Source organism: Phyllobates terribilis, unplaced genomic scaffold (assembly GCF_046119375.1).
Source record: "Phyllobates terribilis strain yellow unplaced genomic scaffold, ASM4611937v1 Scaffold_5__5_contigs__length_657084704, whole genome shotgun sequence".
In the NCBI taxonomy this organism is placed as follows: domain Eukaryota; kingdom Metazoa; phylum Chordata; class Amphibia; order Anura; family Dendrobatidae; genus Phyllobates; species Phyllobates terribilis.
In genome coordinates this window covers 165,809,667-165,833,798 of record NW_027362765.1, presented here as the reverse complement: position 1 = coordinate 165,833,798, position 24,132 = coordinate 165,809,667, and the positions used below count along the sequence as shown (strand labels likewise).

The following is a 24,132-nucleotide window of genomic DNA, read 5'->3' as shown; positions in this document are numbered from 1 at the left end:
TGATATAAGGGTGGAGCATAGATAAGTATTATTTTATTTCCTTTAATCTGTTAGACAGGTAATTTATGTTTTGAAACCATTTCTCCCTCCCTTCTTCCAGATTCCTGTTTTATAGCTGAAATTTACATGCATGATTTCCTAATGAAAATTCCTTTGATATTATGCAGCCATCAAATCATTAATTTGCATCATGCGTTTAGATAAAATTCTGTGGAAAGTCATTGAGAAAGTGCAATGGATACAGCAATCAATACATTTTACAGATCTTAAAGTGTTTTCCAAGTTCGGCATAGTGATGGCCAATGCTTAGGAGAGGCCATCAGTCTTGATTGGTGGAAGTGCCAACTGATCGACTTCCATATAGCTGATTGGCAGTCTTTTAGATGCCCGCAGTAGGCCATTGTCAATAGAGAATTAATGCCTTTTCAGTTAATAGAAGGGGATCGCCTGTTAAAGGGGTTATCCAGGCTAATTATATAATATCTGATCGTTGGGTGATCAACACCCAACACCTCAATGATCAGCTGTTATCAGCTCTGACCAGATGTAAACTGTGAACAAAGCTGAACAGCGGCAGCTTCATTCACTGTGTACTGGCCGCTTCTGAGAACTGCAGCTCACATCCGATCTGGAAAGATCATCAATATCATTAGCCAAGACAACCCCTTTAAAAGCGTGTACATACACGATGCGTCAGCACACTGCGATTAATGAATACATGCAATTTTGAAAACTATAAAAATGTAAAGGACTTAGTTAACTTTTTTTATGAAAGAGCGCAAAAGCCATCCAACCACTTTAAGGTGATCTTTTAATATGGATGTAACCCCTTTAAAGGATCATCATCTCTTGACCTTAGTAGAGAATCGCTACAAAAAGTGTTGCTCATTCTGAAAGACCTGTCCTGTCCTTAGATAGACAATACATTTTTCTAGAGCAGCGAATAATAATTAGTTTTCACTGAAAATTGAGCACTTTCATTCCAGGTTTGCCACAAATTCCAACTAATTGCACTAATCTGCTAGAAACACAGTCTTAAATATTATGTAAATGCAAAAAAGTTTTCTTAGGCTATGTGCACATGAAGCATTATTGATGCGTTTACGCGGCGGTTTTTCTGCCGCGGAAACACTGTAAAAACACTTGTTAAGGCTAAGTGCCCACGATGCAGAAATGCTCTGGATTTTTCCTGAGTGTTTCTGCATCTCCCTGTTTTTTTCTGCCAGGGACAAGCGTAATTGAAGCGTTTTGATCATGCGATTTCACATGCGGGTTGTCAAGCGCTTTCCAAGCGATTTCAGCATCACTTGGAAAGAGCTTGACAACTTGGTCACACTATATAAATCTATGCAACCGGCATGGATTTTATATAGTGTGACCAACTTAGTTAACAGGACCCAGCCTATTTTGACCCTAAAGACCTTGGCATTTTTGTCAATTCTGACCAGTGTCCCTTTACGAAGTAAAAACTCTGGAACACTTCAACAGATCTTAGCGATTCTGAAATTGTTTTTTCGTGACATATTGGGCTTCATGTTAGTATTAAATTTAGGTCGATAATATTTGCGTTTATTTGTGAAAAAATCAAAAATATGGGAAAAATTTTGAAAATTTTGCAATTTTCAAATTTTTAATTTTTATTCTGCTAAACCAAGGAGTGATGTGACACAAAATAGTTAATAAATAACATTTCCCACATGTCTACTTTACATCAGCACAATTTTGGAAAAAAAAAATTTTGGTAGGAAGTTTGAAGGGTTCAAAGTTCATCAGCAATTTATCTTTTTTCCAGCAAAATTTACAAAACCATTTTTTTAGTGACCACATCACATTTGAAGTCCCTTTGAGGGGTGTATATGACAAAAAACACCCAAAAGTGACACCATTCCAAAAACTGCACCCCTCAAGCTACTCAAAACTACATTCAAGAAGATTATTAACCCTTCAGGTGCATCACAGGAACTAAAGCAACATGGAAGAAAAAAATGAACATTTTAATTTTTCTAACAAAAATTTTCTTTTAGCCTAAATTTTTTAATTTTCACATGGATAACAGGATAAAATGCATCCTAAAATTTGTTGGGTAATTTCTCCTGAGTACACAGATACCTCATATGTGGTCATAAACCACTGTTTGGGCTCAGAAGGGAAGGAGCGCCATTTCACTTTTTGAATGGAAAATTAGCTCCAAAAGTCAAATTGCGCTCCTTCCCTTCTGAGCCCTGCCATGCGCCCAACAGTGGTTTATGACCACATATGAGGTATCGGTGTACTCAGGAGAAATTGCCCAACAAATTTTAGGATGCATTTTATCCTGTTACCCATGTGAAAATTAAAAAATTTAGGCTAAAAGAAAATTTTTCTGAAAAAAAAGTACTTTTTTGTTTTCACAGATCAATTTGTGAAGCACCTTGGGGTTTAAAGTGCTGACTATGCATCTAGATTTGTTCCCTGGGGGGGGGTCTAGTTTCCAAAATGGGGTCACTTGTGGGGAAGCTGCAATGTTTAGGCACACAGGGGCTCTCCAAACACTACATGGTGTCCGCTAACAATTTGAGCCGATTTTCCATTCAATTTGTTAGCGGACACCATGTCGCGTTTGGAGAGTCCCTGATGTACCTAAACATTGGAGCTCCCCCACAAGTGACCCCATTTTGGAAACTAGACCCCCCAGGGAACTTATCTAGATGGGTGGTGAGCATTTTGAACCCCCAGGTGCTTCACAAATTAATCCGTAAAAATGAAAAAAGAAAATTTTTGTGGAAAAAAAAATACTTTTTCATTTTTATGAATCAATTTGTGAAGCACCTGGGGGTTCCAAGTGCTCACTATGCATCTAGATAGGTTCCTTGGGGGGTCTAGTTTCCAAAATGGGGTCACTTGTGGGGGAGCTCCAATGTTTAGGCACACAGGGGCTCTCCAAACGCAACATGGTGTCCGCTAACAATTTGAGCTGATTTTCCATTCAATTTGTTAGCGGACACCATGTCGCGTTTGGAGAGCCCCTGTGTGCCTAAACATTGGAGCTCCCCCACAAGTGACCCCATTTTGGAAACTAGACCCCCCAAGGCACCTATCTAGATGCATAGTGAGCACTTGGAACCCCCAGGTGCTTCACAAATTAATCCGTAAAAATAAAAAGTGTTTTTTTTCCACTTTTTCATTTTTACGAATCAATTTGTGAAGCACCTGGGGGTTCTAAGTGCTCACTATGCATCTAGATAGGTGCCTTGGGGGGTCTAGTTTCCAAAATGGGGTCACTTGTGGGGGAGCTCCAATGTTTTGGCACATCAGGGGCTCTCCAAACGCAACATGGTTCCAATTTGTTAGAAGACACCATGTCGTGTTTGGAGAGCCCGTGTGCCTAAACATTGGAGCTCCCCCACAAGTGACCCCAATTTGGAAACTAGACCCCCAGGGAACTTATCTAGATGCATAGTGAGCACCCCCAGGTGCTTCACAAATTGTGTAGTGTATGTCAGGTTGGTGTGCGGTGTGGTATAGTGTAGTGTATACACCACACACACACAACCTCACATACACTACAACACACAGACCAACCTGCCATAGCCTCCTCAGCTGAGTACGCCCTAGACTGGGATGATCACTGGGACGGGGGGGGGGTGATCACTGGGAGGAGGGGGTGGGTGATCACTGGAACGGGAGATCACCGGGACGGGGATGGGGGTGATCACTGGGACGGGGACGGGGGTGATCACTGGGAGGGGGGGTGGGTGATCACTGGGACGGGTGATCACTGGGACGGGGACGAGGGTGATCACTGGGACGGGGGGGTGATCACAGGGAAGTGGGGGTGATCACTGGGATCGGGGGGTGATCACTGGGACGGGGGGGTGATCACTGGGGACGGGGGGGTGATCACTGGGGATGGGGGGGTTATCACTGGGGACAGGGGGGGTGATCACTGGGGACTGGGGGGGTGATCACTGGGGACTGGGGGGATGATCACTGGGGACTGGGGGGGTGATTACTGGGGACTGAGGGGTGATCACTGGGACAGGGGGGTGATCACTGGGACAGGGGGATGATCACTGGTACAGGGGGATGATCGGTGATCACAGGTGCAGGGGATTTACAGTGAGCCTGCTGCTGCCTGTGATCACCGTGCACCGGCTGGAAGAAGGAGAGCACCAGCCGGTGGATGAAGACGTGGGAGAGGGAGCAGAGGGAGGGAGGTCGGGGTGCAGGTATGAAAGTGGAGGGGGGGGTCGGGGGGGAGTGGGGGCTGGAATCGGACAAGGGGGGGTAATATTACCGGCGGTGGATCGTCGGCATCGGCGGCGGCGGTGATCGTCGGCATCGGCGGCGTCGGGGGTGGATCGTCGGTGTCAGCGGTGGATCATTGGCAGATCGTTGGGTGACCAAATTCCATAGCTTTCACGGATGGGAGAAAGCTATGGAGTTTGGTCAGCCATTGTAAAAATGACACCCTCCACATCTGATTGGAGGGCTAGCGTCACATGGACACTAGAGCCAATCAGATCTGGGGGGCGGGGGGTGACAGAGCTGACACTCCCCCCAGCCAATGGCTGATGCTATATGCATCAAGCCATGCCCAGATCATAAATATTTCACCAATTTCCATTGGTGAAATATTTAATTCATTCCGATTGGCAGTTTCACTAAAGTGAAAGTGAAACTGCCAATCGGAGGGGTCCTAGGCACGGGGGGGTTATTTCACCCCCCTGGGGTCAACTACAGGATGTCCAGTTGCAGTAGCAACTGTGACACCTGAGCGACCCCGCTCGCAGGCAATGCAGGGGTGCGATCCCTCCATGTCACAGATGCTGTGACATGGGTCGGGAAGGCACCGGTTTCCATGTCACAGACGCTGTGACATGGGTCGGGAAGGGGTTGAAAAAAGTATAAAAATTGTAAAAAATAAAAAAAAAACATTATACTCACCTTCCGATGGCCCCCGATCTCCTTATCCGGTCGTGAGACCAGTCACATGACTAAATTACGTAATGGCAGGTCCTTTTAGACCATCGCGAGCTGCCGGGGAGCCAGGACGCATCGCTATGGAGACCGGGGGCCATCGGAAGGTAAGTATAATGTGTATTTTTAATTTTAATTCTTTTTTTTTACAGGTACTATGGTACCTGGGTCTGGAGGAGAGTCTCCTCTTCGCCAGACCCAGGTACCATCCGCACATTGAATCGCTTAATATCTGCATGTGTACATGTAGTGATGCGGATATTAAGCGATTCAATGCAAGTCAATGGCGGCAAAAACGCCGCGATTCTGCAAAATAATTGGTAGTACTGTGGATTTTTCCGCAATGAAAATCCGCAGAGGAAATTTCCGCAGCATGTGCACAGCACATGCGGATTATCATGGGGGAACATAGCAGACCTTCTACCAAGTGTTTTTTAAGCGTTTCTGCAGCTGAATTGCTGCTGCGGAAACACTAAAAAATGCATAGTGGGCACACAGCCTAATAGATCTGCCAGCTATAGCAATGCTAATCCTGATGTGCTGTGCACATGATGCGGAAATTTCTGATCAGGATTAACATTGCCCAAAAAAACGCAGCATGACCATATTTATACCTGCGGATTTGCTGCATTTCAATTAAAGCCAATGAGCGGGAAACGTTCCGGAAATGCGGTGCGGGTGGTACCCAGGTCGGAAGAGGTGGACTACAACTTCTCTCATCCGACCGCCTCTCCCGCTGATAACAGTAGTCTTCCCAGCCAAGCCAGCTACCACGTAGTGTAAAAAATAAAAAATAAAGTAAAAATAAAAAAAATACCTTATACTCACTTGTCCGGCGTCCCCTGGTGTCCTCCTGGTCCTGCTCCCCAGCGATACTCTCTCCCCGGCGCTTGCTCCCAGCAGTATACTGTGCTTCCATGACCTGCGGTCACGTGAGCAATCAGCTGATCGCTCACGTGACCTCACCTGGGAAACATTCTGAAGAATGTTCCCAGGGTGATGGTGGTGAGAGCTCACAGGGGCTGATCAGCTGATCTTCAGCTGATGAACCCCAGTGACTTCCTGCACAGCAATGTATATTGATAGGAGTGATTTTACACTCTTATCAGTATACATTGCTGTCTTCTACAGCAGTGACATCAGTGATTGCTGATGTCACTGCTATAGAAGTGATCCGGATCGCCGTGGGACAATCGTTGGCGTAATCATATACTGCGTAGTGACGGCGGACAGGTGAGGAATATTGTTGTTTGATTTTTTACATTTTTTTCAGAAGAACAATGGCTTCGCGGACCCAGTGCAATAAAAAACATTTAAGAAACCGTGTGTTTTTTATTTCATTAAAATACTTTATTCTGGTTGTGCATTTATTGAAAAAGCGGTGACCATTTTACTACGCAGTTAGTAATAGGGGTGTCTTATAGACGCTCTCCATTGCTAACCTGGGCTTCACATCAGCCGCCAATAAAAGGCTGACGTGAACCCCAACACCATTACCCCACTCGCCGCCAATACAGGGCAGTGGAAAGAGCGGAGGCTAAGCGCCAGATTTGGCGCATCTTATGAATGCGCCATTTCTGGGACTGCTGAGGGGTGATATTAATAGCGCGGAGGGGGCTAGTATTCATGGCCCGTTCCCTGGCTATTATTATCAGCCTGCAGCTCTCTAGTTTAGACTTTTCTGGTTAGATTTTATAGGGGGATCCCACGTTAATTTTTTTCTGGAGTTCCCCCGTAATCTAGCCATTAAAGGCTAAACAAACAGCTGTTGGCTGTTATTAATTGCCAGGGAAGATTTTTGGCTAATGACCCCTTCCCCGGCTACTAATATCAGCCCCCAGCAGTCGGCTTTCCCTCTGCTGGTGATAAAAATGACGTGGAAGCCCACGCCATTTTTTTTAAAATTTTAGACTGTGTACCCAAGATTCAGACTTAGCAGTGCTTTGGACGCATATTTTTGCTGCGTCCAAAATTCTGTGTTCTATTGAACGCAGGTAAATCCACATGTGTTCACTGAACCATGTGTATTTACCACATTAAATACATTCTAGTGGTCAAATTTCTGTTGCGGAGAATAGCGACTCCGCAAGAGAGTTTGACATGCTGCGGTCCTGAAAGACGAGTGATCCGCAGCCTCTGATGCACGCATAGTAGATATTCGATTTCTAGAGATCCCATCCACTATGCTGTAACATCTGGACGCTGTTGATTTGACACTGTATAAACGCGCAGCGTCAAACCTGCAGCGGCTCCTGACCACAGCGACGTACCCACACTCACACGCAGCATGTCAATTTCTATAGCTGACACGCTAGTCTCCGCTGCAGATTTTTACCAATTGAAGTGTCATTATATGCGGTGGATTCACATTTACCGACAACAAAAGTGCGGCATTAGAACACCGTGTTTTGGACGCAACAAAAATACGCTGCGTCCAAAGCGCTGCTGAGTGTTGATGGGGGGGACGTAGCAGCTAACGAACCAGTTGTGAGTTGTTAATTATAGCCAGGGACCATGTTTGCAAATGGCACCTTCCCAGGATAAAAATAGCAACTCACAGCTGCCGCATAAGTTACATGAATAGAAATGCTAATGAAGATTGGGTGAATTTGACTAGCTGACACCCAGCTCTTTGTTTGGTGATGATAAGGTGTCAATCAGACCTTTTCATGACCAAACCTAATTAAAGTAAAGTAAAGAGTTAAATAAATACACAGACACAGAGTAAATACTTTATTCGAAATACAGCAGACACATTCTTTAATCATTTAAACTAACCAATATACTCACTCCAGATCTGACGGTAATCCAAGGGTTTAAGCAATGTCCCACCAAATAACTTTATTTAGCTCCAAAAAGCATTCATTGATGTACAAAAACGCTTCAAAAAACGTGTGAAAACGTGGCAAAATCGCGGCAAAACCGCGCTGAATTTCTGCAGCGTTTTTCCTGCCAAGGAGATGCAGAAACGCTCAGGAAATTTCTACTTCAAATCTTGATCGTGCACACATAGACTGAGACCTTCAGACAAAATGTTAGATTCTTTAGTTAAAGGGAACCTGAGTACATGGGTACATGGTTCAGCTATAGTAGAACATTTGATAGTTTCTTCAGACAATATGGTGCCAATCCATCAAGCAGTTTTCAACAGTTTCCTGGAGTAACATTGCTCGAAATGTCGCCAAATTTTTTGCAACTCATGACTGCATGAGTTCTGTCCAAGTTAGTTGGTGTGGGAGGATCTGTGGCCGAACATGCCAGAGAAATTTCTCATAACTTATGCCACAAAAATGTCTTAATCTAAAACAGAAATGTATACCGGTCTTGGACAGGCTGAAACTTTTTTTTAAGTTGTAGAATAAACAAATTGACCACCAACATGTGAGTGCCGGGATTTGCTTTACTTGCACAAATATGGCCTTCATGGAAAAGTCATCAGAAGAAAAACTCTCCTGTGTCATCACTATAAAATTCAGCATCAAAAGTATGCAAAAGAACACCTAAACAAGCTGTGGAGACACGGGGGTCAGTGGGTGCTCTTGTCCACTGGCCCAAGACCCCATGGACCAAGGCTCATCCCCACTGAACGCCCGCTCTCATCTACCGTGGACATACTACTACTCAGACAACACAGGGTGAGGGTAAAATAGCGTGGCAACATTTTATTGATCCACCAACAGACAATAAAACATATATAACTGTCCCAACAAATACCCAAGAAGGTGCAAATTACAGAGTCTCACTCACTTGCCGGGATTAGAGCCACTGCAACTTCGGGGCTTCATGGGCTGACTACCCCCACCAGAGGCACCCCGCTTTTGGCGGGCACCCACAGAGAGGAGGTAATGACAAGCTTAGGAACCTGACAGTCCATTAAGGTACGTGACCAGGTGACCAGAGGGTACCAACCTGGCTTCTCCAAATATTTCCATGGGGCCAGATGACTGGAGTGCCCCAACATGGCTTCCCCAAACATCTCCATGGGGCCAGGAATCCAGAGGGTCCCAACCTGGCTTCCCCAAACATTTCCATGGAGCCAGGTGACTGGAGGGTCCCAAACTGGCTTTCTAAAACATCTCTATGGGTTCAGTAATGGTCAATGGAGCAGATTTGTATTCTTCTAGCTAGGGCTGTGGTCCCTTAGGCTGGCATCCTGTAGACTGTCAAATCTGTGTCCCTCTTGATGGAGCCATGGTGTCCTGGCTGCTGTTCTGTAGAGTCTCAGGCTGTGGTTTTGTAAAGTTCGCTTGATGGAGTCATGGTGTCCTGGCAGCTGTCCTGTAGAGTCTTCCTGGCTGTGGTTTTGTATACTTTTAACTCTGTATATATCTCCTGTAACAGAGGCAGATTTCCCTTTTATAGTTCACAACTGTTCTTCAAGCCATCATCTACAGGTTAGGGGGGAGGTGAGATGAAGTCATCTCTCATTGTTTGAGTTTTTTAATCAATGTTTTACAGGTCAAACCTACATGGACTTATACAATGGATAATCAACATATTAGTAACATTGATTGTTCAAAGACCCTGCGTCCCTGTCATCCAGCGATAACAGACAATAAGTTACAACAAACATCAACTACAGAGTTAACTTTTAGGCTCATATAACAATGGCCTATGTTTCTTGATCCACTGAAGAAACAAACACATAAATTCAATAGTCAGCGTTCAGACAATAGTCTATGTCTCTGGGTCTACTGAATTTACGTCTGGCATAATTAAGATTAAATGCTGTGTCATCACACAAGCTTGATACATTTTGGAAACAAGTTCTGTGGACTGATGAGGTTAAAATATAACATTTTGGCCACAATGATCATTCTGGATGCAAACATAACACCATCTGTAAAAAAACTGAAGTTGAAAAGAGGACAGCTTCTACAAATGGATAATGATCCTAAAGAAATAGCAAGATCCACAATAGACTACCTCAAAAGATGCAATCTGAAAGTTTTACAATGGCCCTCACAGTCCCCTGATGTGAACATCATTGAAAATCTGTGGCTAGATCTCAAATTAGCAGTGCATGCAAGACGACCCAAGAATCTCATAGAACTGGAAGAATTTTCCAAGGAAGAATGGATGAAAATCCCTCAAACAAAAATTGAAAGACTCTTGGCTGGCAACAAAAAGCTTTTACAAGCTGTGATACTTTCAAAAGGGGGTGCTACTAGCTACTAACCATGCAGGGTGCCAAAACTTTAGCATCAGACCATTTTCCTTTTTGTAATTTTTAAAATGTAAAAGATGAAAAAAAAAGCTAAAAATTGCCTAAAATACAGGGGAAATGTGTCATCTTTAACTTTTAGAGATCATTTCATCTTCAACTTGCTTAACTGTTCACAATAACAGTAATTTTGACAGGGGGTGCCCAAACTTTTACATGTCACTATATTCCTTGTGGTGACCCACAGAAGCTGAAAGACTAGCCAAATTCATGAAGAGTTGCTTACTTCAGCGTTCCCTATATTAACGACTCATGTACAAGTTGCCACTCTAAATCAGGGCCTATTAGTCTTGATTCTCACTATAATAGGTTAATGGAACTAAACTGCAATACTAGACAGACACATGGGCAAAAGTGATGCTGTCTCTAGAAATAAGAAGAAGAGACATTTTTTTTAATATACTACAAACTTTAACTACCTTGATATATTTGGCCGCTGCCCAGAAACTGTGACATTTTCTACACATCCAGTGAGTATTATAATTAGAAAACTGAAGGCATGCTGTGATTAACAGCCTCTTAGACTTAATTATATTTTAGTAGCGCTGCGTTGTTTATCTTACACATTCTTGGGCTCTGTTATTACATGAAAATGGAGAGCACCCAAGAAAAGCCTCTGATGTCAGCAGACTAGGCGTATCCCGCAATAGGACCGGAGTATCTCATTGTCAACCTTCAAACACATTACATCCACAGGATAGGTGAGAAATGTATAATCACTAGTGGTCCAACCTTTGGGACCCTCACATATCCCAAGAACAGGGGGTTCAAAGTCCCCGCCGTGAAGGGGGAAGTGCTGTGAATGTGTGACCACAACTTCATTCACTCCTATGGGTCTGGCACAGATAGTCGTTCCGCCAGTCACAATAGCTTGAACAGTACTGCTTCATTCACACGCTTCACTTTAGGACCCCCTTAGTGGTCAGACACCCAGCGATCATCTGTTTATCACTTATTCTGTGCATAGGTGATGAATGTATTTAGGAGTTTCCTTAGGGGCTTAAATGGGTTATTCAGCCTTAGAGTACAAGTCTGCAGTCACTCAATGTGACTGCAGATTTGTGAATACTCACATCACGCGCACTACAGGAGTGGTGCGCGTGTAACCGCAAGTACATGCATGCAGTCACATGCCGACTAGATGTGCACGGCCCCGCTCAATGCAAGTGTATTAAACGACGTCGGACACATTTGATTGGAATGTGGCAGAAAATATGAAAATCACATGACTATCCACTTCCAATGTAGCGTGGTGCGGAGTGGTAGCCTCAGGCGAGGCACTTGTCTTCTCCTGTCATGTTCCGGCACACTACATGAAAGTGTGGGTCTTGGCAGAGTGTTGGTGTTGTGTGGGCCTTAAGCACGTGTAGGCCGCCTTTAGCCAATGGTTTTGGCTGGCCAGGACCACGAAGTCCATAGATTAATAATGCAGACTTCCGTTCAAACTTGGGGACTTAACTGAACTTGAAAAGGAATAATGGGTACACAATCTTAAGCACGTTTCCTTCACAATTCATTCCTACAATATCTGTCCTCTGCAGGCTACTTCAGGGTTCTGTAGCTTATCTGTTTCGTCTCTATATTAGCACAACCCAAGCTTCTAGGCCACAGTTCTGATCAGCGAGTTTCTCTCTACTTGCTGAGCGGTTCTGTGTCCTATCGCTATGGATGCCCTGGATCTACCGCTCGGGACCCCCACTAGTTCCACACTCTCAGTCCTTTTTAGATCTAATACCCTCGGCACTAGCAAGCTCCCGTGTTTTCCGTGACTCAGTGTCTTATCTGTTAACACCTTCTGGAAGGTCTCTCAGTCTCATCAGTAACTCTCTTTAGGATCTCGCTATTCCTCGCTTGAGTCTGTTATATCTGTAGATCTCCCTTTGGCAGCACTGCACACTTGTTACTCTCCAAACTCTATCTCACTCTATCCAAGAAGCACAGTCCTGTCCCTATCACTAAGCCCTCCCCCAGTGGGCTAATCCCAAACTTAACTGCTTCTGCCCCTGCTTTCTGTTGCTGGGCAGAACTTCCTTACACTACACACTATGCACTACATTATATATCTTACACTCTATAAATTACACAGGCAAATACCACAATGCAATACAATTCATATGACGCGATTGGTGTCTTCAGGGGTAGGAATGCGACTGTATAGTCCAACACCCTTACACCAGCACGGTAGAATCCTTACAGCGTGCAGTGTGCGCAATGTGAGGATTCACAAGTCTGCAGTCACAGACAGTGACGGCAGACTTGTAGACTATTGCCGGCCAACCTCTTTAATATTCCAAATGTGATAATAAGGATTACTAGCTTCTATATTGCTCTATACGTATACTTTGGCATATCTGGAAATCATAATTTCCTTCTTGAGGTGAGTATTTAGGAATTAAAACAGAATACTTTCTTTTTATTATCACTATCCATTTAAGCAACTTTTTCTGATTTCTAATGTATATAGTTTTATACACAGTACCACATCATGGGTGCTCTATTTTTAATAGGGTCATCCAAAGAAATGGGCAACTGAGGCGATTAAACTAAATGACTCGGCATTTATTCTGCTGGAGACAGGCGGCCAGGTTATGACAAATGCATACACACAATTCATTAATACTGTCTAACTTTTAGATAGTGCAAGCTTAGACTTTGTGATTCACACTGCTTGATAAAATCTGGCGCATGTTTACACTGCCTAGTCTAACCCTATATTACCTATTAGTTTGTTTACTTTGTCTTGAAAATTTGCCCCAAAATTAATGTTGAGGCAGCCCCTTTTCAGTATTAAAAGACTGTATTTTTGTCACAATATTGTGATACAATTCTGGCACGTTTAGTTTAGTAAATCTCCGCCAATATATTCAGTTATACTTTGTGACTGAGGAAGACTCTGGTATTCAGTTCAACGATTACTTCCTTGGGTCAGTGGGATTTGCTGTATTTATTTTTCTTTGTTAATTTCCATTAGCCAAGTTCTTGCAAATGAAAATATTTGTTTCAATTTTCTTTTAAATAATTTTTGATACCATTTACTCTTTACACTGAATAACCCGATACATTAATTATTCAGGTTTTTTTATTTTTATGTGATGAATGCACAACAAAATGTATTTTTCGATTTTTTTAATTTGTATTTATTTTCAATCAATTTTTATTCCATTTTTTTTAACTCCATTAAAGTATTACTGTTTATATGTGACTCGTCCCCTGGGCCGTGGGGCACCCGGAACCGGGCTTCAGTGCGATGATGGGGGTAGTAGTGGCAACCCGATCCCGTGGTTCAGGGTGGTCAGACCAAATGCTGTGGCAGTCTATTTGTAGAGTTATGAATGTCCGACTACGCCACCTGTGGATTGCGGTCAGGGATGACCGCCGCTGCAAGGCAGGCCGCTGAGGCTGATGTTGGTGTGCAGCATAGGGATAGGATAACTCCCCACGGGAAGAGTGTAGCCTCAGGACAATGTAGGTGGATGCTGGGGGTGATGGTGCAGGCGCAGCATAAATCACACAGAGTCCAATGGTGCAGTTCAGGCCTTTTACTCACAGTTGTTATCCATGTCACTTCTATCAGCAATGACTGCCCGAGCCGTGCTGCGTCTACCAGGTGAGGGGCTCGGTCAACCCCCAGGCAGTTCAGGAGTATGACACAGGACCCCCTTCTATCCTTTCTCTGGCCTCTCGTGCCCCACCAGTGACCACGGTTCTGTCCGGCTGCCTCGGGCCTTCTCTGGTAAAACTTGGCGCCAGTTTCCCTGACCCTATGTGGTGCCTTCCTAGCGGGTGTAGCAAGGGGTCGCACCAATAAATGATCACGACCTCCGGTTCTTGGCTGAGGGATTATTTACCTCCACCAACTTGGGAATCCGGTACCCTTCCACGGCCTGACCCTTCACCCGATATAACGCGAGCTTGCAACGGTTGCTGTCCGTTCTGCTCTCTTAGGGTCCCTTCTGCCTTCTTGTTTCTGGAGCCTTTCTACTCCTCTGTCTCTCCTCTTTCCTTCCTTCTCCTTCTTCTTTTCTTCTCTCTGGCCCCGGCCTTCTCTCTAGGCCTGCCTCGTGGAGCTGAGCTCAGGCCGAGCCTGTCAGCTCTCTCTCCCTTTCTGCTCTCCCTCTCTGAACTGAACTCCCTCCTAAGATGGCCCCCACCTTTTATCTGCTTCTCTGTGTCTGAGCTCAGGTGACCTGCACCCAATGAGCTCCTTCCTATGCTCCAGAAACCGTCCCTTCTGCTCCTACATCACTGGGTTCTCTCCCCCCTCCCCACTCCAGCCAGGGACATGGTCAGTTGTGCCTGCAATAATATGGGAGCACCGTCGAGCTGTCCCCCGGAAATGGGAAGTGTGTAAGTGTATGTATGCAACTAACTGAGCCCTGGTCCAAACTCCATCCTTACCTGGGAGTGGAATATCACAGCTCTGGTTGAGGTGCAATACCCCTGAAGCAACCGAACCCTCAGGGCGCTACATATGTTTATTACACAGTCTTGTTTGCTGGTACATTATGGATTTTGTCACTATGAAATAAGCAGTTGTTAAGGCAGCTTTGGCATACCCTAAGAACAAGCTTTAAAGGGGACCTGTCTCCAAGTCAAAATTAACCAATTTTAGCTTTTATTTTATTCCAGCTACTCCCCTAAGTATGTAGTTTTTTTTATCTGTCTTACTGTTTCAGAGATTTAGGGGATTTTATTCAGTGCACATTTTTATGATCTTTCCAAGGAGGCATAGCTCACAGGATTCACCTTGAGCGTACCTTTAGGCTGCTCTGTATTATGACCCTATGAGTAATGCCCCCATGTAAAGACCCTAAATGTTAGTAATATATTTAAAAAGCATATTTCTGGAACTGTATGGCGAATTAAAAAAATAAACAAATGGGGAGCAGTGGGAATAAAATAAGTGCAAAATCTGGCCACTTTTGACCTTGTGACATGTCCTCTTTAAAGGGAATCTGTCACTAGGATTTGCTGGTGGCATGGTAAAAAGGCAGAGACCTTGATTCCAGCGATGTATCACTTACTGGCTGATTTCTACAATTTTGATAAATAATAAATAAAATGCTGCACATAACACATCTGCATCTCTGGCTGCTATGGGCATAAAAGGGGACAAACTGACCTCAACCCCATTGAGAACCTCTGGAGCATCATCAAAAGGAGTGTCTATGATGGCGGGAGGCAGTTCACATCTAAGCAACAGCTCTGGGAGGGTATTCTGTCCTCATGTAAAACAATTGAAGCAGAAACCATCCAAAACCTGACAAATTCAATGGACGAGAGAGTTCAGAAGCTCCTTACGAACAAGGGGTCCTATGTGCAAATGTAACATCACCTAGAATAAAGTTTTGAGTTGAAAACTGTTTGATTTCAGTTTGTAATAACCTGCTAATGCTTATAATTTCAAAAATGACCATTTTTTTTGTTCTTTATTAAAATGAAAAGGTTGAAAACTCTGCTGTGCATAATAATTTGGAACATGCATTTTGAGTGCAGTTTGAGTTTTTTATTTTTTTAAAAATATACTGTTATCATAGGCAGTTTGTACAAAAACCTTTCAATTGTACTCTAATAGTTATTTTACTGGAAAATTACAATGACTGCAATTCATATAGGTAATTTGGGAAAATCTGAGAAAATATTATTTGCATAATAATTTGGAACACAGTGTACATAATGCAGTTGATGGAGCTCCACAACTCAGCACATCCTGCTGGCAGTGGCATCGTAAACAGATGATCGGTTGGGGTGACAGGTGTCGCTCCCCCATGATCAGATATTGATGACCTATCCTAAGGCTAGGCCATCAATATAAAAGTCCTGGACATACCCTTTAAGGGGTGAAAGGGTCTTGTGCCACTTGGAATCCCCCTACATAACAGATAGATGCTCTTATGGTCAGGTTTGGCAGGTACATCAGCTAGGTAAATATTTACCCAGATCTCAGAGCTAAAGCAAATTGCTGGGGATTAGAAACAATTAAAAGGGCGTGGGATCAGTTTTATATTAATGACCTTTCCTGCAGAGAAGTCATCAATATCTGATCCATCCGGCACCACCACTGATCAGCTGCTTTCAGTTCCTGGGTCTGAATGTGTAGGCAAAAAGCACAGCCCCGTTCACTGTGTAGTGGCCGTCCAGAGTACAGAAGCTCGGCTCCTATTCACTTCAGTAGGAGCTGAGCTGCATTGCATTAGACTGGCCATTTTACAGTGTAAATGCTGTGCTGTTCAGCTCCGTTCACTGTTTATATCGAAAAAGCTGTTTGGCGGAGGTACCCTCACTAGTCTGAAACACATTACTTATCCTATAGATAATTCATCAGTGAAGGAAGCTTGGAAAACCCCTTTCCTAACACTTACAGTTAGGTCCATATATATTTGGACAGAGGCAACAATTTTCTAATTTTGGTTCTAGACATTACCACAATGAATTTTAAACAAAACAATTCAGATGCAGTTGAAGTTCAGACTTTCAGCTTTCATTTGAGGGTATCCACATTAAATTGGATGAAGGGTTTAGGAGTTTCAGCTCCTTAACATGTGCCACCCTGTTTTTACAGGGACCAAAAGTAATTGGACAATTGACTCCAAGGCTATTTCATGGACAGGTGTGGGCAATCCCTTCATTATGTCATTCTCAATTAAGCAGATAAAAGGCCTGGAGTTGATTTGAGGTGTGGTTCCTTGCATTTGGAAGGTTTTGCTGTGAAGTAAACATGCGGTCAAAGGAGCTCTCCATGCAGGTGAAACAAGCCTTCCTTTAGCTGCAAAAACAGAAAAAACCCATCCAAGAAATTGCTACAATATTAGGAGTGGCAAAATCTACAGTTTGGTACATCCTGAGAAAGAAAGAAAGCACTGGTGAACTCATCAATGCAAAAAGACCTGGGTGCCCACGGAAGACAACAGTGGTGGATGATCGCAGAATAATCTCCATGCTGAAGAGAAACCCCTTCACAACAGCCAACCAAGTGAACAACACTCTCCAGGAGGTAGGCGTATCAATATCCAAATCTACCATAAAGAGAAGACTGCATGAAAGTAAATACAGAGGGTTCACTGCACGGTGCAAGCCACTCATAAGCATCAAGAATAAAAAGGCTAGACTGGACTTTGCTAAAAAAAAAAATCTAAAAAAGCCAGCACAGTTCTGGAAGAACATTCTTTGGACAGATGAAACCAAGATCAACCTCTACCAGAATGATGGAAAGAGAAAAGTATGGCGAAGGCGTGGTACAGCTCATGATCCAAAGCATACCAAATCATCTGTAAAACACGGCGGAGGCAGTGTGATGGCTTGGGCATGCATGGCTGCCAGTGGCACTGGGTCACTAGTGTTTATTGATGATGTGACACAGGACAGAAGCAGCCGAATGAATTCTAATGTATTCAGAGCTGTGTGCTCAGATCCAGCCAAATGCAGCCAAACTGATTGGTCGTCGTTTCATACTACAGATGGACAATGACCCAAAACATAAAGCCAAAGCAACCCAGGAGTTTATTAAAGCAAAGAAGTGGAATATTCTTGAATAGCCAAGTCAGTCACCTGATCTCAACCCAATTGAGCATGCATTTCACTTGTTAAAGACTAAACTTCAGACAGAAAGGCCCACAAACAAACAGCAACTGAAAACCACCGCAGTGAAGGCCTGGCAGAGCATCAAAAAGGAGGAAACCCAGCGTCTGGTGATGTCCATGAGTTCAAGACTTCGGGCAGTCATTGCCAACAAAGGGTTTTCAACCAAGTACTAGAAATGAACATTTTATTTACAATTATTTAATCTGTCCAATTACTTTTGGTCCCTTTAAAAGCAGGGTGGCACATGTTAAGGAGCTGAAACGCCTAAACCCTTCATCCAATTTTAATGTGGATACCCTCAATGAAAGCTGAAAGTCTGAACTTCAACTGCATCTGAATTGTTTTGTTTAAAATTCATTGTGGTAATGTCTAGAATCAAAATTAGAAAAATGTTTTCTCTGTCCAAATATATATGGACCTAACTATATGAGTATAATTGGGTACATAGTAAATGACATTTTTCTATTAGGCTCACTAATATTACAAAAGACAGAGTCATATTAATTGTCATTGCCCAGAAAAGTGTTTATTGATCAAGAAGTAAAAAATACAAGCAGAGAGAGATATGAGAACTAAAACATAAGAAAGCCATAAAGATATAGAATATTACATAGTAAACTGCCCATTCCTGTGAATGTTTATGATGAAATATTGAAGACAATAAAATCCAACTTAAAAGAAACTAAAGGTTGTAAAGAAACACTCCAGGTAGAACTGATCCACTGCTATACTCATTGCTGGGCTTAAGAGGGCAGAGCGCGGCACTTAGACTTTCTCATCGGTATTGTTTGAGACTCCTTGTCAGTTGTCATGCATCGTCCCTTTTAAGCTCTGTACCAAGAAAAGCACAGTCTATCCATCTTACCTGAAGTGTTCCTTTAACATAGTTAATATTTTAAGGTCTAAGGCTATAACTGTTGGAATACAGATCCATCTGACTCCTAACAGAACACAGGTAAAAACACCAGTCTAAAGCTAAGATTTTCCCAATTAGTTATTCCCTAAATGTGAAAAGAAAATAAAGGTTGAAGATGTTTGGAATAGGTTTCTTGGAGAAGGAAGATGGAAACGGGCTCTTTTATCACGCTTTCTGTTCTATCTTGTTTACTTTGGTCGATACCAATCTCCCGTCCACTCTCTCCTCGGTGATTGTTGTCACATGACGGTTTTTTTTTGGATCTGAAAAAGAGAGAAATTTCAACAAGATGAAGGGGAAATCCTCTTATTCATCATAAAAGCTGTGAGTTCTTTGAAGACAAGTCAGGGAAGATAGAGAATAAGTATCTTTGTTCATAAAAGATGGACCTACCAATGTATTATATGCAATGTAGTCAATCATGTTAATTTTTACCATGATTCTATAACTCCAGTATCCCAGTGATATCAAGTTTACAGTTACCTGTCACTGATGATGAATCAGATCTTCCATCTCTTCTTGAAGACCATTCAGCATTGCTTGAGCTACTGACTGAGCCACTGCTTGAGCCACTGACCATGTCACTGCCTGAGGCACTACCCGAGACACTAGTTGAGCTATAGCTTGAGCTATTGCCAGAGCCATTCACTGAGCCATTTCCTGAACCACTGACTGAGGAACTGCGTGACATACTACCGGCTCTATTGCTTGAACCACCGCTTGAACCACTGCAAGAAAAATAGTATTTTTGAACAATACTTCATGGCCCAATATAATTCACTATTGAGGAGACCTTTATAATCATTACATTTTTATTCTGTGTCCTTCAAGATGGGAAGAATGAATCCAAAATTCTGGATATTCGATAATCACAATGCCCTCAAACAACATTTGAGCAGATCTATGTATCCTTATTTTATCCATCCTCTAGCCACCAAGAAGTACTGGTGCAAGTAAAGAGGTATCATAGATTACATCTCTGTAGTTGTTATGGGGCCTATTGCTGTGGTGACCTATTTAAAGCTGGATCTATCTATCGCCTTTCGCTACAGGCCATGTGAATATGTATCAGTCTTCCTTTCTCCACATCTTCGACAATTTGGACAAGCAAGGAAGCAGAGTATGAAACTAATGGTCCTGTTGTCATTCTTTTCTTCACCAGAAAAAATTGAGGGAGGACAAGGCCCTATAATTCTGGAATGATGTTGAGATGTTATGGAGATTTTCTTCTTTCTCTCTATATATATTGTTTAGATGTACTTTGATCTCCACCACCATCCGGGGGCACAAACTATAAGAGGGATAAGGAGACATGCCTTTCTCTTACCTTTCTCCATCCAGCAATCGACGGTACATTTCTATTTCACTTTCCAGCCTGGTTTTGATGTCCAGAAGTATCTTGTACTCATAAGATTGGTTCTCCATATCACAACGCACTTGAGCTAGTTGGTCCTCCAGTTTGGAGACTTTATCTTGAATATGACTCAGATGACATGCATAGCGACCCTGGGTCTCAGCCAATGTGTTCTCCAGGGAACATTTCTATATGAGGATAAAATACTGATGAATGATTCATGTTGAGCAAAATGACAATTTCCTACTACCCACCAATAGATTGATAATAATTTTGATTTACAGTAGTATATGATTATAGATATCTAATTCTCCATCATTAAAATCTCCATATTCTATTTACAAATCCATACATGTCACATGTATACCCCATAGAGATAAATGGATATATCTTACCATGGCAAGTAGACTCTGGAGTTCTATTTCCAAAGTCTGCATAGTACGTCTCAATTCGGTGGCCTCGGACTTGCCTGTCTCAATTTCTGCACTATTACAGGAAATCTCGTTGCTTAGTTCAGTGATCTAAAGTAACAAAAATAACAGCAAAGTAAGACATGAAAATTCAAGAAGTTCCAAGATAAACTGTGGAAAAATTGTCTAGCACACCTTTTGGTTGTATTCTTTCTCTGCTGCTTGACGGTAGTCTTCTGCCAGTTCTTCATATTGAGCCCTCATCTCATTAAGAACCTTCAGGCTGTTGATGCCTGGAGCAGCATCCACTTGTACATTGACATCACTGGTATGTCCTTGCAAGTCCTTCATTTCCTACACATGGAGTTGACAAGTTATTCATAAGTATCCATATACAAGTAGCTATGCAAATGCATAATTAATTGATAGAGCTATACCAAGATGGCATTGTAGTTGATGATCTAAATTTAGATTGTTGCTTTGGTGAAATTTTGGCTGATTGGCCAAAGCATGTGCAGAAAGTTTTGGTCTGGATCATGAATTTTTTACCTGTTCATGCATTTTCTTGCTGGAAGCAATTTCTTCTCTTAGACTCTCAATTTGACTCTCAAGACTAGCCTTTTCTAGAGTCAGGTCATCCAGAACTTTACGTAATCCTTCAATGTCAGCTTCCACACTCTGGCGCATGCTCAGCTCACTCTCGTACCTAAAAAAGTCATAAGTCATATCGTGTCAAATTACCTTACTGGTTTTCCTCTTTTGTTACTGCTGAACATGGGCTACCCTTTTGTCAACTGGCTACCACTGCTGTACTATTGCTATGGGTCCATTTCCCACAAAGGAAAGCAAAACACTTTAGGCTATAGTGACTGGAACTGGGGCTAAAGGGGCAGTGCATGACTTCTGGGACCATTTTTTGGTATTATTGGAACTCCTGTGTCATGCTTTACCCCCTTTGAGACCCAAAATGTTCTTATAAGTCTTCATGCTTTCTCTATTTGGTACTCCCATAATAGTTTGACTCTTATTAGCTTGGCCCTTACAGACATATACATTTCACAAGGTCCTAAATATACAAGCAAAATCATTTGCCAAGTTGTGCAGACAATTTTAGTTTTTAAATATTAGCTAAGATATGGGTAAATAGAAGACTGAACAAGAGTAGTATTGGTGACTCTGTGGTTAGCACTGCAGCCTTGCAGCCGTGGGGTCCTGGGTTCAAATACCACCAAAGACAACATCTGCAAGGAGTTTGTATGCTTCCCCCATATTTATGTGGGTTTCCTCTGGGTTCTCCAGTTTCCTCCCACACTCCAAAGACATACTGATAGGGAATCTAGATTGTGAGCCCCAATGGCGCTGATAATGTCTGTAAAGCGCTGTGGAATTAATGGTGCTATATAAGTGAGTAAAATAGATAAATAAATATTATGGGATTAATATATTCTAAAATGTTGCTCGGTGTACATATTTTTTCTTATAGGCAAAACTTTTTGAAAAGTTTATTGGTTACTGCATACTTAGAAAGTTACCAGCAGGTGGCAATATATACCTAGGAGATATTTTGTTGCTGCACACATCAAAGGTGCTGCTTATATATATATATTTAACTGGAAAAGTTTACTTCAGGTCTTTAACTAATACAGGATGAAAAATATAAATGAAATAAATGAAATCCTTGTCCAAAACTAGCTTTAGGTATATTTTAAAACCAAAGGAAAGTGCTACATTGATATTATTCACATTCACAATATAATTTCACTACAAACAAAAACTATCATGTGAAAGGAAAAATATCTACAAGTCCCAGACTGGAAAAGTTCAAACTTACTTCACTCTGAAGTCATCAGCTGCCAGTCTGGCATTGTCCACCTCAACAGTAAGTTGATTATTGTCCAGAGTTGCATTAATGATCTATAATAAAATATAAAATCATAAGTTCAGTGTACAGTAAAAAAAAGAATACCTAGATGGAAGAATTCCTTGTACACTTATCAAGACTTTCCCTAATTTTCATGCTTCTGGAACTTCTTGTGCCCATGTTATTATTTATACCAGTGGCAGTTCACCTGTTCAAAGTTGTAGTTCTGCCATAACTGTAGAGAAACAGCTTGGAGACTACTAGTCTGTATCCAGAAGTGTAATGTAAAGATACTGTAACAGATCCTATCACCCAATTTATGTACTCAGGCACCAGGACCTGGATAGAACTTCTACCTCTTGGCCTTTAAGACTGTACCATAGTCTATATACTCAGTTTGTTACTGACAGATTGCATATTATGTTGTCTCAAAAAGGTGATAAAATAAATAAGGTTTGGCAGAGCACGTACCTGATCTTTGAGGTCTTCAATGGTCTTGTAATAATTACTGTTATCTACTTTTTTAGGTTTATGTGTATCATACCAGGTTTTGATTTTATTCTCAAGTTCTGAATTTGAAACTTCTAAGTCCTTCACCTTATCCATATAGGCCGACAAACGGGAATTTAGGTTCTGCATGGTTTCCTTTTTTCCTGTCTGAAGGAGACCCTCTCCTCCATTTGAGAAGCCACCTACTGAGCCTGTGTTATAACCTCCTCTTTGTCCACAAGTTGCATTTCCAGCACTAAAACCACCAAATCCTCCATTTCCAGAAACACCACAGTGACCACTGCCAAATCCTTGTCGTCCACCTGAACTTCTACTGGAATATCCACCTGATGACCTACTGCTGAAACCCCCACTGAAGCTTCCACCTCCACTTCTTGAGACATTGCCAGAGCTACCACTAATGCCTCCTCTCTGCCCGCTAGAACCACTGGCATATCCAGTAGAACTTCCCCCATAGCTTCCACTAGAACCACCAGCATATCCACCAGAACTTGCCCTGTAACCTGCAGAAGAACCACCAGCTTGTCCACCAGAGCTGCCACCACTTGGACCCATAGTAGAACTGCCTGTTTGTCCAGTGGAACTTCCACCTGGTGGCTTTCCACTCACATTTCTGCTGGAACTAGCACCAAGACTTGTCCCTGTTTGTCCACTAGAATGGCCCTCAAAGCCTACTCTATGTCTGGATGTTGAGCTGCTCCCTGAGACACTATCTCTAACAGTGCCTGCATTTACATAACCTCCTTGTCTATTACTCTGGCTTGAACTTCCATGTGCAGCACCAAAATCCTCTCCATGATGTCCAGTGGTTGCTTCTCCACTTCCTCCTCTCTGTGACCCGGTAGAACCCATTCCTTGAGATCCTTCATCACAGTTTTCAGGTTGTCTTACTGCCCTGTTGGATCCAGCATTTCCATAAGCTTCTTGGACGTTTGAGTTTCTGTAGGACATTCTGAAAGAGATGATGGTATTACTCGAAGAGAAGAGTTAGTTGTGAATGTGCGGGATAAAATCGAAGTACGACTTCAGCATTTTATAGTAAACCTGGTGTTACGTGGCAGCATTCCTTTACAATGGAAGTAATACACGGTTTGGTAATAACTGGCTCGGAGACCATTCTATTAAAAATGTGTAATAAAGGTTGGAGCTAAGGTGGAGCTACGTAAGATGTTTATTGGCCCGATTTACTCCATAGTTTTATGTTTTTTTTTGTATTATTTTAATGATTACACTGCAGTAAATAATTAAAATTCAAGACTTCCTATGGACAACACAAATTTTTTTATTGGCAATGGAGTAAAATCAACCAACGAACTT

The 24,132-nt window shown here is 42.5% G+C and overlaps 1 protein-coding gene across 1 annotated transcript; it reads right to left on the bottom strand.

Moving 5' to 3' along the window:
• Positions 1-18,268: 18,268 nt before the first annotated feature.
• Positions 18,269-23,766, bottom strand: LOC141270997 (uncharacterized). Its single transcript, XM_073681097.1, has 8 exons — positions 22,777-23,766; positions 22,276-22,358; positions 20,994-21,150; positions 20,640-20,798; positions 20,430-20,555; positions 20,008-20,222; positions 19,164-19,408; positions 18,269-18,943 (listed from the first exon to the last, which is right to left on the bottom strand). The coding sequence occupies exons 1-8, from the start codon at positions 23,764-23,766 to the stop codon at positions 18,846-18,848; spliced, it is 2,073 nt and encodes a 690-aa protein (XP_073537198.1). The 3' UTR covers positions 18,269-18,845.
• Positions 23,767-24,132: the final 366 nt, after the last annotated feature.

What these genes read in the sequence shown, in the direction of transcription:
- LOC141270997 (XM_073681097.1), bottom strand. Translation starts at nt 23,766, where the DNA reads ATGTCCTACAGAAACTCAAACGTCCAAGAAGCTTATGGAAATGCTGGA. An exon ending in TTGAAGACCTCAAAGATCAG is followed by an intron (nt 22,359 to 22,776) that starts GTACGTGCTCTG and finishes ATTTTATTATAG; the next exon opens with ATCATTAATGCAACTCTGGA. An exon ending in AGAAAGAATACAACCAAAAG is followed by an intron (nt 20,556 to 20,639) that starts GTGTGCTAGACA and finishes TTGTTACTTTAG; the next exon opens with ATCACTGAACTAAGCAACGA.